General features: G+C 42.1%; 1 protein-coding gene across 10 annotated transcripts in view; it reads left to right on the top strand.

Moving 5' to 3' along the window:
* Positions 1-18,501, top strand: part of ppfibp2b (PPFIA binding protein 2b) — a 95,944-nt gene that overhangs the window by 5,473 nt on the left and 71,970 nt on the right. For 8 of the 10 annotated variants that reach the window (XM_052466124.1, XM_052466120.1, XM_052466119.1 and 5 more), the window contains exon 2: positions 17,974-18,075. In XM_052466124.1, coding sequence (XP_052322084.1) covers positions 18,012-18,075 — 64 coding nt within the window. In that variant the 5' untranslated portion in view covers positions 17,974-18,011. Of the gene's footprint in view, positions 1-11,263; positions 11,286-15,116; positions 15,175-17,973; positions 18,076-18,501 lie in introns of those variants that run through there. The other 2 variants (XM_052466113.1, XM_052466114.1) reach the window with 2 other exon arrangements.

Here is an 18,501-nt window from a genome sequence, read left to right as displayed (position 1 = left end):
AGGAACTGTGTACAGATCCTAGCGACATGGGGCCATGCATTATAATACTGAAACATGAGGTGATGGCGGCAGGTTAATGGTACAACAATTGGCTTCAGGATCTCATCACAGTATCTCTGTACATGCAAATTGATGATAAAATTAAATTGTGTTTGTTGTCCATAGCTTATGCCTGCCCATACCATAACCCCACAGCCACCATAGGGCACTATGGTTGACTAACGTTGACATCAGTATATTCACTCGCCCACACAACACTATACACGTACGTGGTCTGCGGTTGTGAGGCTGGTTGGACGTCCTGCCAAATTCTCTAAAACAACGTTGAAGGAGGCTTGTGGCAGAGAATTTATCATTCAGTTCTCTTGTTAAAGCTCTGGTGGAGTCAGCACGCAAATCCTCGTTCAAAACCTGATGCATCTGTGGCATTGTGTCCCCAGCACATGGTGCACCTGCATAGTTATCATGCTGTTTTAATCAGCACCTTGATATGCCACATCTGTCAGGGGAATGGATTATCTTGGCAAAGGAGAAATGTTCAGTAACAGGGATGTAAACAAATTTGTGCACAAAATTTAAGATAAATAAGCTTTTTGTGCATATGGAAAATTACAGGGATATTTTATTTCAGCTCAAACATGGGACCAACACTTTACATGTTGCGTTTATATTTTTGTTCAGTATCATTCACAATACTGTTGTTATCACAGAGAGAGGGTGCTTGTTGCATTCTGTTTTACATTTTTAATTGTATAGATTTTTTTTCTCCCCAATTGGTAGTTACAGTCCTGTCCCATCGCTGCAACTCCCGTACAGACTTGGGAGAGGTGAAGGTCGAGAGCCGTGCGTCTTCTGAAACACATCCCACCCAAGCCACACTGCTTCTTGACACAACACCCGCAACACCCGCCAGCCACACCAATGTGTCGGAGAAAACACTGTACACCTGGCGACCACGTCAGTGTGCATTGCGCCCAGCCCGCCACAGGAGTCACTAGTGTGTGATGGGACAGGAACATCCCTGCCAGCCAAACCCTCCCCTAACCCGGACGACGCTGGGCCAATTGTGCGCCCCCCCCCCCATGGGTCTCCCGGTTGCAGCCGGCTGCGACAGAGACTGGACTCAAACCAGGTTCTCTCGTGGCACAGCTAGCACTGTGATGCAGTGCCTTAGACCACTGCGACACTCGGCAGGCCCCTCATTCTTAATCTATTCAAGAAACACTTGATTCATCAATAACTTATTTGATTGCACTGTAAAAATACTGTAAAAAAAACTCCTGGCTTACAGGCCACATCAAGCCTGCAAGTCACATTATGCTGGCTTGCAAAGTTGCTTAATCAGTGTTATTCTGTGAGTTTAATGGACTTCAAAAGGACAATAATTTAAGCTAATGTGTTCAAGTTTGTTTATTCAACAAACTCTGGTTGAAGTGAGGTGAATTTGAAAAAGCTTGTTAAGTAATATTACAAATGAATGTTTGCTCAAAACCACTCAAAACAACCCCCATCATTATCATACTTCCCAGCATGCTCTATTGCAGGATGGTTTTCAGAATAGTTTGTTTAAATACCTGTGTTCTTGCTTGTACATTGATTGGTTTATTAATCTTATGCTACACAAACATAAATAACATACATTTTTCTAAACTAATCCAATTTTTTTGTATTTGGACTTTTTGCACTTGTTACTGAGATAGCTGTTCCAGTTTATATGATTTAGGTAGTCTCAATTTTATGACAGTCCTTCTCCTTGTAGGTTGTGGGTGATTAAAGGTTCCTATTGTTGCATATCCTCACTCTGGCTGGATTCCAATAAGAATTACATATCACTTTGCAAGCCAGCATAATGTGACTTGCAGGCTTGATGTGGCCTGTAAGCCAGGAGTTTCAGACCACTGTGTTAGGGTGTAACTAGGCCCTCAAAGAAAGGCCTTATGATTTATGTAATGTATTGTCATAAAGATGTACATTTTACACTAAGATATATGCAAAAAAGGTAGAATAAATTCTCAAGTTGAATTGTATGTTCACTTAACCATCAATTCAAAGTTGAGTGAACATACAATTCAATTGACAATGTATGTTGATTCAGCTACAGTATATGCCCACATGTTGAGTAAACTCACCAGCCTGTTGCAGCTGGTTGCCTTACAATTGAACATTTCATTTATTATTATAATTATTAGTTTTCTATTTGGAGTTTAAATTAATGTGAGGAAATACTAGTTATTTCCAACATACAAAGAATATTCAAAGCAGAGTTTGCATGTATAGTATAGCATTATATCGTGCTATACTAGTCACAGAATGAGGAAGAAAAGACAACCATAGTAGCAGATCAGGGCATTATACTCTGAGGATCAAACAGAATTATTCTGTCAACTCACACGGCTATGGCATTGTGAGTCGTCTACACAACGTAATCCTCAGTCAGATACTGGATGTCAGAGAGCGGAGAAAGCTTACTACTCGCAGGAGGGCTTGAAAAATCACAGGGAAGATCATTTCTTGTGTTGATTTTAGCCTGACCGATATGTTTTTTGGGGTCCGATACCGATTCCGATTTTTTTTTTTTTGGGGGGGAAACGTACCGATACTAATGTATCTGCCGATAAACTGTTTTACAGCAGATTTTTTTTCCCACACTGAGTTCTCATAAATTGCCATCCAAAAGAGTGACTGTACAATACCTATGCTTCAGATGTTGATTTCATACATTGTGACAATAATGACACATCATGAGAATGGTGTGTTCAGATAAGCATGCAATTTCCTTTTTTCATTCTATTTATTGAATATTGGTTACCGTGGCGTTATCGACCAATATGGCGTTAAAAAGCCAATATCGGCTGATTTTAATAGTGGTAAACCGATAAATCAGTCGGGCTCTAGTTATTATATATAATTTTGCAGCTGTTGCTGCTCTGCTTAGGGCTCCCTTCAAGGAATGTTCTACCAGAGTTCACTCAATGAATGATACTAGTGGACAGACCTCTGGGTAGCCTATGTATGGTGTTGGACACTACTGTTTTGAGGTGGAGAAGATAAAGAAACAGACAAGCTAGTGAAAGGCATCTGCTGTGTTATTACATAGAAAAAAACACACTTAAAGCGGCAATCAACAGTTGAAACGATAACAAAGCACTGATTTGCTACAAAGCTGAGGGATGGGACTGAAGAAATGGAACCACTCAAATTCATAGACAGAGCTATGGATGCAAGAACTGATCATCCTTGACATCACAATTTAGTTCTAACCATGTTTTGAGGCTATACAGTGTTTGTTTGCATTTACTTTGTTCACAGTACAGTAAAACACGTTTATATTGTGTGTTCTGATGCGGTACGACAGTTGAATTAAGCTCAAATCAAATCAAATTTTTATTTGTCACATACACATGGTTAGCAGATGTTAATGCGAGTGTAGCGAAATGCTTGTGCTTCTAGTTCCGACAGTGCAGTAATAACCAACAAGTAATCTAACTAACAATTCCTAAACTACTGTCTTATACACAGTGTAAGGAGATAAAGAATATGTACATAATGATATATGAATGAGTGATGGTACAGAGCAGCATAGGCAAGATACAGTAGATGGTATCGAGTACAGTATATACATATAAGATGAGTATGTAAACAAAGTGGCATAGTTAAAGTGGCTAGTGATACATGTATTACATAAGGATGCAGTCGATGATATAGAGTACAGTATATACGTATGCATATGAGATGAATAATGTAGGGTAAGTAACATTATATAAGGTAGCATTGTTTAAAGTGGCTAGTGATATATTTACATCATTCCCATCAATTCCCATTATTAAAGTGGCTGGAGTTGAGTCAGTGTCAGTGTGTTGGCAGCGGCCACTCAATGTTAGTGGTGGCTGTTTAACAGTCTGATGGCCTTGAGATAGAAGCTGTTTTTCAGTCTCTCGGTCCCAGCTTTGATGCACCTGTACTGACCTCGCCTTCTGGATGATAGCGGGGTGAACAGGCAGTGGCTCGGGTGGTTGATGTCCTTGATGATCTTTATGGCCTTCCTGTAACATCGGGTGGTGTAGGTGTCCTGGAGGGCAGGTAGTTTGCCCCCGGTGATGCGTTGTGCAGACCTCACTACCCTCTGGAGAGCCTTACGGTTGAGGGCGGAGCAGTTGCCGTACCAGGCGGTGATACAGCCCGCCAGGATGCTCTCGATTGTGCATCTGTAGAAGTTTGTGAGTGCTTTTGGTGACAAGCCGAATTTCTTCAGCCTCCTGAGGTTGAAGAGGCGCTGCTGCGCCTTCACGATGCTGTCTGTGTGAGTGGACCAATTCAGTTTGTCTGTGATGTGTATGCCGAGGAACTTAAAACTTGCTACCCTCTCCACTACTGTTCCATCGATGTGGATAGGGGGGTGTTCCCTCTGCTGTTTCCTGAAGTCCACAATCATCTCATTAGTTTTGTTGACGTTGAGTGTGAGGTTATTTTCCTGACACCACACTCCGAGGGCCCTCACCTCGCCGTCTCGTCGTTGTTGGTAATCAAGCCTACCACTGTTGTGTCGTCCGCAAACTTGATGATTGAGTTGGAGGCGTGCGTGGCCACGCAGTCGTGGGTGAACAGGGAGTACAGGAGAGGGCTCAGAACGCACCCTTGTGGGGCCCCAGTGTTGAGAATCAGAGGGGAGGAGATGTTGTTACCTACCCTCACCACCTGGGGGCGGCCCGTCAGGAAGTCCAGTACCCAGTTGCACAGGGCGGGGTCGAGACCCAGGGTCTCGAGCTTGATGACGAGCTTGGAGGGTACTATGGTGTTGAATGCCGAGCTGTAGTCGATGAACAGCATTCTCACATAGGTATTCCTCTTGTCCAGATGGGTTAGGGCAGTGTGCAGTGTGGTTGAGATTGCATCGTCTGTGGACCTAAGCTCATGAGGCAGTTATTTTTTAAGAATCAAATCAGTACATATCATTAATTTATAAGTCCAAAAATGCATGTAGCTACTGCAGATTGCCCATTTTTAATATACTGTATGGGTAGAAATTCAAGACAACACATTGGCAGTCCCACAGCTCCAGAGTGTAAATTCCTCTTGGTAATGAGTGTGTCGGGCGGCAGTCAGCTGGGCTGTGCTCTGAGGATCATGTGCTCAGACAAATGGATAAGGCCCATTATTTGTCCTGGCCTCTGTTTTATGCCACTCCCCAGCCCCATGTGAAACAGTATGCGATTGTATGCCTTTGAGATGACATACCCTCCCAGGACTCAGGCCAAATGCATAAACAGATATTGCAATTGTTTAGCAACTTCCCCCTCAGGATGACCGTAAATGCTATTTTATTTCTGCAGGATTTTACGTTTGCATGGCATTTGGACTGCTATGCATTGCCTGGATATGTTCTGTATGGAAATCATTGAACATCCATGCTTTAGTTACAAGTAAACCAAAGTCTATGCTGAAATGTCTAATCTTTTTAATAACAAACATATTACTTAAGTTATTGATTCTGGGGTCCACCAGTGACATTCTTCAACCTGTGTGCTTCCCCGCTAACTGTGATGAGAGTTCATCAGACAAAGGTGAGCGACCTCTACCAGGCCAGGACTTTTACTTTCTCCCTGCTTGACAAAAGATTTAAAGCTCCATGGTAAACAGGCAGCACAGAGTTAGCCGGAAGCCAAAAAGAGGTTGAAGTGAACATTGTTTACAAGTTGTGAACAAGTTATATGACCATCGCCTGTCAAGGCAAATCAAGCTAAAGCTTTCAGCAGAGCAGAAGAGTGTTGAGTGGTGAGTGATTGCGGGAGGGAAACAATACTGTGGGACATAGTTTGATGGTTTTTCCATGCAGCTTTGTTGTTTTCCAGTTAAAGTTGGAGTTCTTTAGCTAGGAATATGATCCCTAAAACAACTAGCTCCCCTCCCAGCTCAGATGGGGGTTCTGCCTGAACGATGACCTGTTACAATTTTATAAAATCAAATAAAAAATGTTGTATTTCACCTTTATTTAACCAGGTAGGCTAGTTGAGAACAAGTTCTCATTTACAATTGCGAACTGGCCAAGATAAAGCAAAGCAGTTCGACACATACAACAACACAGAGTTACACATGGAATAAACAAACATACAGTCAATAATACAGTAGGGAAAAAAGTATATATACAGTGTGTGCAAATGAGGAAAGATAAGTGAGGTAAGGCAATAAAATAGACCATAGTGGCGAGGTAATTACGATATAGCAATTAAACATTGGAGTGAGATGTGCAGAAGATGACTGTGCAAGTAGAGATACTGGGGTGCAAAGGAGCAAAATAAATACAATATGGGGATGAGGTAGTTGGATGGGCTATTTACAAATGGGCTATGTACAGCTGCAATGATCTGCGAGCTGCTCTGACAGCTTATTCTTGAAGTTAGTGAGGGAGATAAATCAAATGTATTTATATAGCCTCCTTAGATCATCTGATATCTCAAAGTGCTGTACAGAAACCCGGCCTAAATCCCCAAACAGCAAGCGATGGAGGTGTAGAAGCACAGTGGCTAGGGAAAACTCCCTAGAAAGGCCAAAAAGGAAAAAGCCTGGTTCCTCTCTAGGTTATGAGGGGTGGCCAGTCCTCTTCTGGCTGTGCCGGGTGGAGATTATAACAGAACATGGCCAAGATGTTCAAATGTTCATAAATTACCAGCATGGTCAAATAATAATAATCACAGTAGTTGTCGAGGGTGCAACAGGTGAGCATCTCAGGAGTAAATGTCAGTTGGCTTTTCATAGCCGATCATTGAGAGTATCTCTACCGCTCCTGCTGTCTCTAGAGAGTTGAAAGCAGCAGGTTTGGGACAGGTTGCACATCCGGCAAACAGGTCAGGGTTCCATAGCCGCAGGCAGAACAGTTGAAACTGGAGCAGCAGCACGGCCAGGTATACTGGGGACAGCAAGGAGTCATCATGCCAGGTAGTCCTAAGGCATGGTCCTAGGGCTCAGGTCCTCCGACAGAGAAAAAGAAAGAATGTGAGAATTAGAGAGAGCATACTTAAATTCAAAGAGGACACCTGATAAGACAGGATAAATACTCCAGATATAACAGACTGACCCTAGCCCCCCGACACAAACAACTGCAGCATAAATACTGGGGGCTGAGACAGGAGGGGTCAGGAGACACTGTGACCCCATCTGATGATACCCCGGACAGTGCCAAATTGGCTGGATATAACCCCACCCACTTTGCCAAAGCACAGCCCTCACACCACTAGAGGGATATCTTCAACCACCAACTTACCATTCTGAGACAAGGCTGAGTAGACCACAAAGATCTCCACCACGGCACAACCCAAGGGGGGGTGCCAACCCAGACAGGAAGACCACGTCAGTGACTCAACCCACTCAAGTGACGCACCAGTGACTCAGCCCTTGTAATAGGGTTAGAGGCAGAGAATCCCAGTGGAGAGAGGGGAACCCGCCAGGCAGAGACAGCGAGGGCAGTTCGTTGCTCCAGTGCATTTTCCGTTCAACTTCACACACCTGGGCCAGACTACACTCAATCATATGACCTACTGAAGAGATGAGTCTTCAATAAAGACTTAAAGGTTGAGACTGAGTCTCTGTCTCTCACGTGGATAGGCAGACCATTTCATAAAAATGGAGCTGTATCGGAGAAAGCCCTGCCTCCAGCTGTTTGCTTAGAAATTCTAGGGACAATTAGGAGGACTGTGTCTTGTGACCGTAGCGTACGTGTAGGTATGTACAGCAGGACCAAATCGGAAAGATGGGTAGGAGCAAGCCCATGTGAAGCTTTGTAGGTTAGCAGTAAAACCTTTAAATCAGCCCTTGCCTTAACAGGAAGCCAGTGTAGGGAGGCTAACACAGGAGTAATATGATCCAATTTTGTGGTTCTAGTCAGGATTCTAGCAGCCATATTTAGCACTAACTGAAGTTTATTTAGTGGTTTATCTGGGTAGCTGGAAAGTAGAGCATTGCAGTAGTCTAACCTAGAAGTAACAAAAGCAGGGATACATTTTTCTGCATCATTTCTGGACAGAAAAGTTCAGATTTTTGCAATGTTACGTAGATGGAAAAATCTGTCCTTGTAACGGTCTTGATATGTTTGTCAAAAGAGAGATCAGGGTCCAGAATAATGCCGAGGTCCTTCACAGTTTTATTTGAGACGACTGTACAACCATCAAGATTAATTTTCAGATTCAACAGAAGTTCTCTTTGTTTCTTGGGACCTAGAACAAGCATCTCTGTTTTGTCCGAGTTTAAAAGTAGAATGTTTGCAGCCATCCACTTCTTATGTCTGAAACACAGGCTTCCAGCGAGGGCAATTTTGGGGCTTCACCATGTTTCATTGAAATGTACAGCTGTGTGTCATCCACATAGCAGTGAAAGTTAACATTATGTTTGCGAATTACATCCCCAAGAGGTAAAATATATAGTGAAAACAATAGTGGTCCTAAAACGGAACCTTGAGAAACACCGAAATTTACAGCTAATTTGTCAGAGGACAAACCATCCACAGACACAAACTGATATCTTTCCGACAGATAAGCTCTAAACCAGGCCAGAACTTGTCCGTGTAGACCAATTTTGGTTTCCAATCTCTCCAAAAGAATGTGGTGATAGATGGTATCAAAAGCAGCACTAAGGTCTAGGAGCATGAGGACAGATGCAGATCCTCGGTCTGATGCCATTAAAAGGTAATTTACCACCTTCACAAGTGCAGTCACAGTGCTATGATGGGGTCTAAAACCAGAGTGAAGCATTTCGTATACATTTTTTGTCTTCAGGAAGTTTTTTTTAATTGAGAGGAATGGGAGATTCGATATAGACTGATAGTTTTTTATATTTTCTGGGTCAAGGTTTGGCTTTTTCAAGAGAGGCTTTATTACTGCCACTTTTAGTGAGTTTGGTACACATCCGGTGGATAAGAGTCTCCCAGCTTCAGCGATTTTTGCAGTTCGTTCCAGTCATTGGCAGCAGAGAACTGGAAGGAAAGGCGGCCAAAGTAGGAATTGGCGTTGGGGGTGACCAGTGAAATATACCTGCTGGAGCGCGTGCTGCGGTTGTTGCTGCTATGGTGACCAGTGAACTGAGATAAGGTGGGCTTTTACCTAGCAAAGACTTAGTTCTGTGTTTGTCTTGGCCCATTTATCTATGTCAAGAATTTAGAGTCTCTATCTCACTAGATGGTTCTTCTACAGAGATTAGAGGATGATGGATGGAATGTTATTCATATTTGTAATCATTTCATAATTAAGAAAAAATCTCCCCAATTTCATGGTATACAATTGGTAGTTACAGTCTTGTCCCATTGCTGCAACTCCTGTTCGGACTTGGGAGAGGTGAAGGTCGAGAGCCATGCATCCTCTGAAACACATCCCACACTGCTTCTTGACACAACACCCGCCAGCCACACCAATGTGTATGAGGAAACACTGTACACCCGAGTACTGTGTCAGCTTGCACTGTGCCTGGCCCGCCACAGGGGCCACTAGTGCACGATGGGACAAGAACATCCTTGCCGGCCGAACCCTCCCATAACCCAGACGATGCTGAGCTGATTATGCGCCCCCCCCCCATGGATCTCCCGGTGGCGGCCGGCTTTGACAGAGCCTGGACTTGAACCAGGATCTATAGTGGCACAGTGATGCAGTGCCTTAGACCACTGCGCCACTCAGGATGCCCCAATACTATTTTCTTAAACCCACTGAAAATCCTGTGTTTCTATGTCAAATAGTTTTGTTATATTTCAGTCTTCTGTGATGTATATAAAGTGTAATATTGGGTTGCAAACTCAAAATGAAATACATTTCAACTCTATATTTGACATGGTACAGGTATGTTATTTTTTTAAAGCCCATAACCATGTGTGTGAGGTGTATACTTTTGTTTCAAAGTAGATTTGTTTAAGACTACCAAAAACACTCTGTGACCCTGATTTAGCCTGCTGCAGTAAAAGGTAACTGAGGTGAAACATGTGCTTAGTGTTAGAGGATGATGAGACACTACCATGTTGTAAGAAATAGGCCAACAGAACCAGGTAAAAGGATTGGTAGATTTTTTTGAACAAACAAGGGATGATGGATTTGGTGAGCCCACTGAGCCAAGCGAGGGGGAAGGTCATGTTGTAGACCGTGAGGTGACACTTGATTGTGCTTCCTGGCCTTTTGTCTGATGTTTGTGACATATTAGAGTGTACCTGCTCGTGGATGACATTTCTTTGCTCCTGCAACCTGCACTCCCCCGCGTCACAGCTGCCAGGTGAGTGGAGCGATGATCGGCCCGGTGAGCTGGCAGAAAGTCAACCGGGTCCTGGTCATCTGTCCTGTCCTAACCCCACTCCAGAGCCCCGGTCTGGAAGACTCAGTGAAGATGAGTAATAACAGCTGACAGCTACTGATATGACTTTGTACTTGTCTTCAATGGAATACTTTATACTTGTCTTCCATGGAATACTTTGTACTTGACTTCCATGGAATACTTTGTACTTGACTTCCATGGAATACTTTGTACTTGACTTCCATGGAATACTTTGTACTTGACTTCCATGGAATACTTTGTACTTGACTTCCATGGAATACTTTGTACTTGACTTCCATGGAATACTTTGTACTTGTCTTCCATGGAATACCCTCCATACCAATGCAAGTGTAGACTGTTGAAGTTTGTTTGATTCCTTACTTATACAGTACTATGCATACATGCACAAATAAAATGAGTATGAAAGTGAAGTATCTCACTCAAACAATGGCCCCACATTGGATGGGCTGATTTCATCTGTCAGTCCTGTGGTCTAAGCACATGTTGCCCACTGGTTATGAAACATGCTTTGCATAGTGTGACTGTAATGTTATCCTGTCATTTGAGCTGGGTTTGTTCTGGTTGAGCTGGCTTGTGGGTTAAGATGTTGACACCATGTAACCTTACTATGTTCTGTGCATCAGGAGTCATGTACTGCATATAGTGTAGTAGTCTGGTCTACCAGCCATTTTGAATGAGCTGCTGTTGATTTTTTTGTGGTTACAACACGGTTCCAAGGCAGAAGCACAGCACACACAAACTCGTCATCTGGCAATGCTATGTGTTAGGCCCCCTGCCAACACTGTTACAATGAAGCCTTGTCTATTATGCAACAGATCACCTTTCTCACGCAGGTCCCCAGTGCCACAGACATGAGTTGAGTCCACTTCTGTTTAGATGGCTACCTCTCAAGCGCCCAGCTGAAATGGAAGGCTGTATGAACTGAAGGCCTGCAGGCAGCTAGTCCCCTCCGATGTGTCATCTTGTCAACTAGCACATGAACACATGTAAGTGGCAGAATGAGGCCCTGATAGGATGTTAGAGCTGTCACTGGGGCTATGGCTTTGATGCTTATACTGTATATTAAGCCGTGTTGACACGCTGGTTCTATTGGTCTGCCCACTACTGCTGACACTGGCCTTTGTGCATGCTGGTCTCACTGCCTGAGAGTTAACTACTGTACAGTTCTACATGTCTAAATAATGGTGTGGAAAATGATGTGCGTCCCTTTGACTTTGCTAGCCTCTAGCTACATGTTGGCACAATGTTGGTAAGAGAGATTTGGATTAAAAAAACGTCAGTTTCAAACACATGAAAAATATGTTGTTTTTTTGTTGTCGAAGAAATAGGATGTGTAGTGTGATCGTAAAGTAAATGTCAACTTTATCTGCAGGCAATTGAAAGCAAACCCTGTGTTTACATTTTTTTTCCTGCTTCCCTGAGCTAATAAAACCTCAAACGTAAAAACTGAAACGTGCATGTTTACACTAGTCTACACATTCTCTCCCAGGGCCTCTTATATGTATGGTAATAATGTGGTAGGGCTTATGACTACTGTGTTTTCTTGACTTGTATTTTATAATGTTGGAACCCTTCATCAGCCATTGAAAGGAGCAATGCAGTTGTGAGATGTTGCGATCTCATATTTGCTTGACATGCTCTCAGTCCCTTGATTGCTGACATGAGTATGACAGGGCCATGTAACATCCACTGCCAGGGCGATTACACTCGGGCCGCCTGATGTTGACATTTTGGAGAGCTAATGAAGCTTCACCAGCGAGGGGAGGTGGATGGGCTCAATATAGGGCTGACTAAGTAAAGCAAACCAAACCCAAGGTTACAATAGAGTTCCCCACGTCAACTGACGGCTTAGTTATTGTTTGATGAATTTTGTAATCATCAGCCAGACCACCATAAGTATAGTTTCTGTAGGATGCTATTAGAGAGATTTGATCGTTAAATACTCATGGCTTGGAATAAATCTGCTGAGGTATATTAAGCGGATGCATGTTTCTGTTGATGTGCAAAGTCCCACATAGCAGGTGCTTTTTTTTGTGCTTTCTTTCAATTTGTGATGTGTGAATTGTTAGCATTGCATAATGTGTGAATTGTTAGCATTGCATAATGTGTGAATTGTTAGCATTGCATAATGTGTGAATTGTTAGCATTGCATAATGTGTGAATTGTTAGCATTGCATAATGTCTGAATTGTTAGCATTGCATAATGTCTGAATTGCTAGCATTGCAGAATATGTGAATTGTTAGCATTGCATAATGTCTGAATTGTTAGCATTGCATAATGTGTGAATTGTTAGCATTGCATAATGTCTGAATTGTTAGCATTGCATAATGTCTGAATTGTTAGCATTGCATAATGTCTGAATTGTTAGCATTGCAGAATATGTGAATTGTTAGCATTGCATAATGTGTGAATTGTTAGCATTGCATAATGTCTGAATTGTTAGCATTGCATAATGTCTGAATTGTTAGCATTGCATAATGTGTGAATTGTTAGCTTTGCATAATGTTTGAATTGTTAGCTTTGCATAATGTTTGAATTGTTAGCTTTGCATAATGTTTGAATTGTTAGCTTTGCATAATGTTTGAATTGTTAGCTTTGCATAATGTTTGAATTGTTAGCTTTGCATAATGTTTGAATTGTTAGCTTTGCATAATGTTTGAATTGTTAGCTTTGCATAATGTTTTGAATTGTTAGCTTTGCATAATGTTCGAATTGTTAGCTTTGCATAATGTTCGAATTGTTAGCTTTGCATACTGTGTGAATTGTTAGCTTTGCATACTGTGTGAATTGTTAGCATTTCATAATGTGTGAGGACTTTTTTTTTTATTCCATGAAAATGTAACTAATATTCTAGATTCACACATTTTAAAGGGTGGCGATTTACTTAATTTTCTGTAAGCATTAGTTAGCATGCAAGGGTCTATTTGAGTAAAGGTCAGAGTAGGGAAAATCCCCATCCGTAAGTGTGGTCATCTTCTGTTAATCTCTTCTGCCTTCGTGGTTGAAATTCTTGGGTATTTCCTGCTCAACCCCTTATATTTGCAATTGTGACATCCAGGCCTCCGGAGCTTTCTCACTCTCTCTGGGCTTCAGCAGCAGTTGGCTCTGCTTGTCCAAACAGGCCAGAGTCAATGAGGGAAAACAGTAAACTCACACCCCTCTGTGCTTCACCCCACTTCACATGCTCTGGCATTTCTGTTCACATTACCCACCAGACTAATTGTTGAAAGCAGTAGGACCACTTCTTTGGCCCAGCCATTAGTGTCAGAAGACCTGAGAGTTACTCTAACAGATAAAGGTGTAATTTCTGTCTTCCTCTGGTAACTAGTGATAAACACTAGATTTTCAGGTATGTGAATTAAGCAGAAAAGTTTCACCCCCAAAACTGTAAGGCCTTGATGGCCTCCTCAAACAAACAATCAGGAATCATGTTGAAATGGCACTTCCTTCATTTGAACCTTGTGGCCATTTGACTTACACACAAGCCATCCTTTGGTCTGGTGGATATGGGACTTTTCTGGTCCCTGTGAAAGAATGGGACACCGCTGATGTCTGTACTGTAACTCTACCCAGCAGCGCTCAGTGTGTCTGTCTTCAGCAGAGCATGAGGACTGCAGGCCGGGACAACCTGGACAAAAACAGGAACTTGATCTTCCTCCCAGTGTTACTACTGTGCCTGTCAGGCTCAAACAAAGCTCACCATTCATTATTCTATGTCCTAACTGCAAGGTACCACAGATATCATACCTTCTGATAAAACAAGTATTTATCATCTACACAACACGAAAGATTGTTCATCCAGAAATGTATTTCCATATAAATGATCTTTATTACATCAATTTTCATCCTGCAGACTTATATCAAAGACTCAGACAATGGTCTTGAGTGGGCATTGAGCTCATCTGCTCATACAAGTATTTGTATTTTCTCAGTTGGACTTTGTATTGAGGTGGAAACTTTCTTGTTAATCATTAGCCCTGCATTCCATTGGCATCTGTACTGCATGTAGCAGGTGAACAGCATTTTAATAAATTTAAAAACCTTACATTTTTATACTGATAATGAACAAACTTCATTATCACTGTGTTAATACACTTATTAATGATCTTACAGGCATCATATGTTGTTGTTGTAATCTCCCAGAGACTTTTGAATGGCAGCAGTACATTAGACAACACATGGTGATGATAGCGCTGGCTGAGAGCGCATCCCTCCAGTCCCAAGTGCTCAGCCAGAATCAGCTATTACCTGGCCAGCGGGAAGGAATGCCTCAGGTCCACACTCTAATTACAACAGCATTAATTCCCTTGCAGGGGACAGATAGAGGGCCATGAGGATCTGACCAGTATTAAAAGCTGATTCTTTTTATCAAGCTGGAAGCTTGGTGAATCTACTTTTTATAGTCCTTTCATAGGACTGGAGGGAAATCAACTGTAAATAATCTGTCATACATTTTTTCAGGATTATAAAGTAAAGGCTTCGAAATTGCAAAGCACTGTTTAGAAGTTCAGACCTTCTCCCTTTTAGGAATGTTTAGAATAATTTAGGCCCTTAGAGGCAAGTTACTGTCTCTCCCTTTTTAAGCAGGTCCCATGCAGTGCTTATCAAAGTTCTCCAAATGGATAATGTGCAGAAACCAGATACAGAGCTGGATATCTGTAATGTACTTAGGACACTGTTCGGCATGTGATGTTTTCAGATGTCACTAATCATTTTACTGATAGCAGCAGAAGCACTCGGCTGCTTGGTGATTCTCCAAACTGTGGGTGGCTCAGAAATGCACTGGTTAAAGTCACTGAACGAGCAGCAGGACAGAGTAGGGCTGCAATGACCTAGCAGACACAGCGGTTTGGCACTGTACGGACTATACACAGGTGCAGTGGATTTGTATATTTATTTGTACAGACCAAGAACATCTTAAGATTTGAGAATGTTATCGAGTTACAGTTCACAAGTTTCTAAAGACAGTGGCGAGGGATGATTCAATCTTCATATCGTATTCTTGTAAATATTTTTTGTTGCCTAGATTTAATAATTTCAACAGCATAACACAGATATGATTCTATTTAGGCTACAGATGTTACTTGTTAAGGTAATATATGATTATCCAAACCAGCTCGGATTCAGTTTGTTTATGGGGTTTGTGCTTCAGGATAGGAGAGGTTTGTTGTTTTATCCTTCAGAGTTTTTTGGCACACCACATAAATGCCCGGAGGCTCAATTGGGCTCAGCACGGAACTTCCAGGTTATGTAGCATTTGATGTGGTCTGTGGAGTAGTTTAAAAGTCCTTTATGTCTTTTCCAGACAGCAACACATTCTAAACCTGCTGTTTTCTGCATTGTGAAAGTTGGCTATAGCTGAAACGTTGAGTTTTTGACAGAAATTTGCTTTGACGGCACCGTGCTAGATTTCACTCTCTGTCGAGTCCATGGCTTATCCAGCGAGGAGCAGGCCCAGGTGTTTGAATTGAAAATACACCTTGCGGCGGAGAAAGGTGCTGACCCGTAGAACATTATTGTGAGAGACTGCTATACTGCACTGTCAGGGGCAGAGGATGAAATGGGAAGACAAAGGGACATCCTGAGCACTGCTAGCTAATGTTATCCTCTTCAAACAGGCTCAGCCTACTCCTATTTTCTGTGGTAAGAATGCCTGTGATAGCTGACTAGTGACACTGGGGCCAAACTAAATAGAAGGCTTTAAGTGCTGTAAGGTTATTGATGTGTCTGTTTGCTTGGCTATATATTAGTCATATTTGTGTCTGCAAAGTACCACCTCAATGCTTTGCACAGCAAGAAAGCTTTAAGACCGGGCAGAAAATGTAGTTCTTTTAACAAAACTGCTGTCATGACAGGTTGTTCAGATGCAGGATCTTAATTTGACCAGTTTCTCACAGAAGGAAAATAGTCCTTCAGCAACAGGGAATGTGAATTATTGTGTGTATTATTTATAATGGCCATTTTTGTAGGGGTTGATATATTTTCTGTTAGGTTAAATCAATTCTGAAATGTTAAAATGGAAATTACAAACTTTAGAAGCCTCTTTTTAATTAAACCTCATACACTACATGTTTGCATTTCAGCTATGCAGGACATTTCCTGCAACAACAGGGTGATCAAGTTTGTTTTGCTGGCAGTTGTTTTGTTACTGGGAAACTGTGAGAATAAGGCGTGTCTGTTTCTACATAAACTATGAATAATAATGATAAATAAGTAGTAGGTAGTTTCACTATGATTTTGAATATCTGGAAGTTATAGGTTTATTACAGATAGCATATCTTATATTCTAATATCATAATGAAGCTCTCATTTGTTTGCCACTTCACTGTTCTTTTGTTACAGTTTGTTCTAATGGACTTGATACACTCCAACAATAGTATCCTAATGCAGGGCAATAGCTCTACCAAGGTTGTGTCTTCGAGCTACATTAGATTGTACAGAAGCAGACAGTAGACTGTATTATTCTCTTTGGCATGTCCATTAGTGCACTGCAGTACCCTGATCTCTTCATGGCCTTTAACTGCAGGCTTTAATTGGGTTTGTATGATCAGGCCAGTTATTAGAATAGCAGTGTCTGCTGCCCACTGTGATGCTGTTACACAGAGGAGCTGTCAGTACTACAGAGACTCTGAATGAATGGAGCCATCACCCTCAGCCGTGTCCAGCTGAATCTGAACAGCCACATAATTAACACTGTTGACGCCTGCCTCCTTTCAAAGCACTGCCTGCCTGTCCCTGCCTGCCATTCCGGCGTCTACAGTTGCCTTTTGTCACAGAGGCCTGTCGCTATGTCCTCAACGCATCAGTCAATGGTCACATCTAATTATTTTTCCAGAGAAGATTACTTGAATATCTATGTTTCCATTATGGCATATGATAGATAGTACAGAGTTAGTTGGTGGGAATGAAAGAGTTAAGCAGTCACAGTTCAAGATGCTGGTATTGTCTTTGATCTTTGGAACCCATCATAGGTTGATGTGTGAGACAGATTTATTTCTTGGCACAACAATCAATTTATCCGTCACGCTTCACTCTGATCCCTTTTGAGCCGTAATGAAAACAGACCTGGGTCCTTGTGAATGTCTCCCAACTCAGTGATGGTTGAGTGGAATGGAGATATACAACCAACGCCACCAACCATCAGCTCGATCAACAGCTGAAAGAACGAAGACATTCACAGTGTGTTTAGATCCCGTAACCTGCGGGGTTAGGCAATGGACGGGCTGTTCTCTCTGTTTAAGAGGGTAGATGCTGATGGTTGTAAGGCAGGATGACAGAGGGAGGAGACCCTGCTGGGTGGTTTGGAGGCCTCATTAGAACAGGGGTCCGCTGTACAGAGCCATGCTCTGTCCTATTGATAGGGATGACCCAGAGAATATACCAGTAGTCTCTGTACCAGGCCTAGCCAATGGGATCATATTGCATTGTATGCCTAGGAACCAGCACGTTACAAGGACATACTGTATCTGATACCGTTTCAATAGAGAATATATCACAGCAGTACAATTGATCCTCAGTTCTCCGTTCAGGTGTTTATTTATACGTGGCTAATTTGTACCATATGACATATATTTTCTAACTAATGTTGACTGTACAAAGTTTTCAATGCTAAATTATATTATATTTAGAATTCCTCTTTCTTAAAATGTAACAGTGTTTATATTTCCCTCCAGGACACGAAGCATAGAGGCTGATGCAGTAGTCTGTCGCCATGGCCTCAGATGCAAGTCACATGTTGGAGGCGGCCTTGGAGCAAATGGATGACATCATCGCAGGTAAAAGTGATTAATTGTCTCTTCCTACTACATCTAATACATTCTCCCACAGTTTACTATGGTTTTTTGATTCACCATTGAAAAGATCTGTGTATTTTCACACGACTCTGACGTCAATTTGGAATATAAAACAAACTTGAGAAACTAGTTCACTTCTTTTGAAAGAAAGGTCCTTGCCTCATTATACTGTCTTTGTACACAGTGATTGGTTCAGGTGATATACCTTATATCAAACCGGTTTAACTGCTGGCGTGTGTGGGCTTGAAACACACCATGCCACTGCCAGACAGGTAAAAGCTGAGAAACGGAGCAGACTAAGCAAGGCTACCCTGTAAAGAAATTAGGTCCTGAATAAAACATCAGATCAGCCCTGCCTGTGACACACAGGAGGCTGTTGATGGGAGGACGGCTCATAATCATGACTGG

This window comes from Oncorhynchus keta, chromosome 17, assembly GCF_023373465.1.
Source record: "Oncorhynchus keta strain PuntledgeMale-10-30-2019 chromosome 17, Oket_V2, whole genome shotgun sequence".
NCBI classification, from domain to species: domain Eukaryota; kingdom Metazoa; phylum Chordata; class Actinopteri; order Salmoniformes; family Salmonidae; genus Oncorhynchus; species Oncorhynchus keta.
Note: the sequence above shows the minus strand (reverse complement) of the source record. Positions and strands in the feature narration are given on the sequence as shown.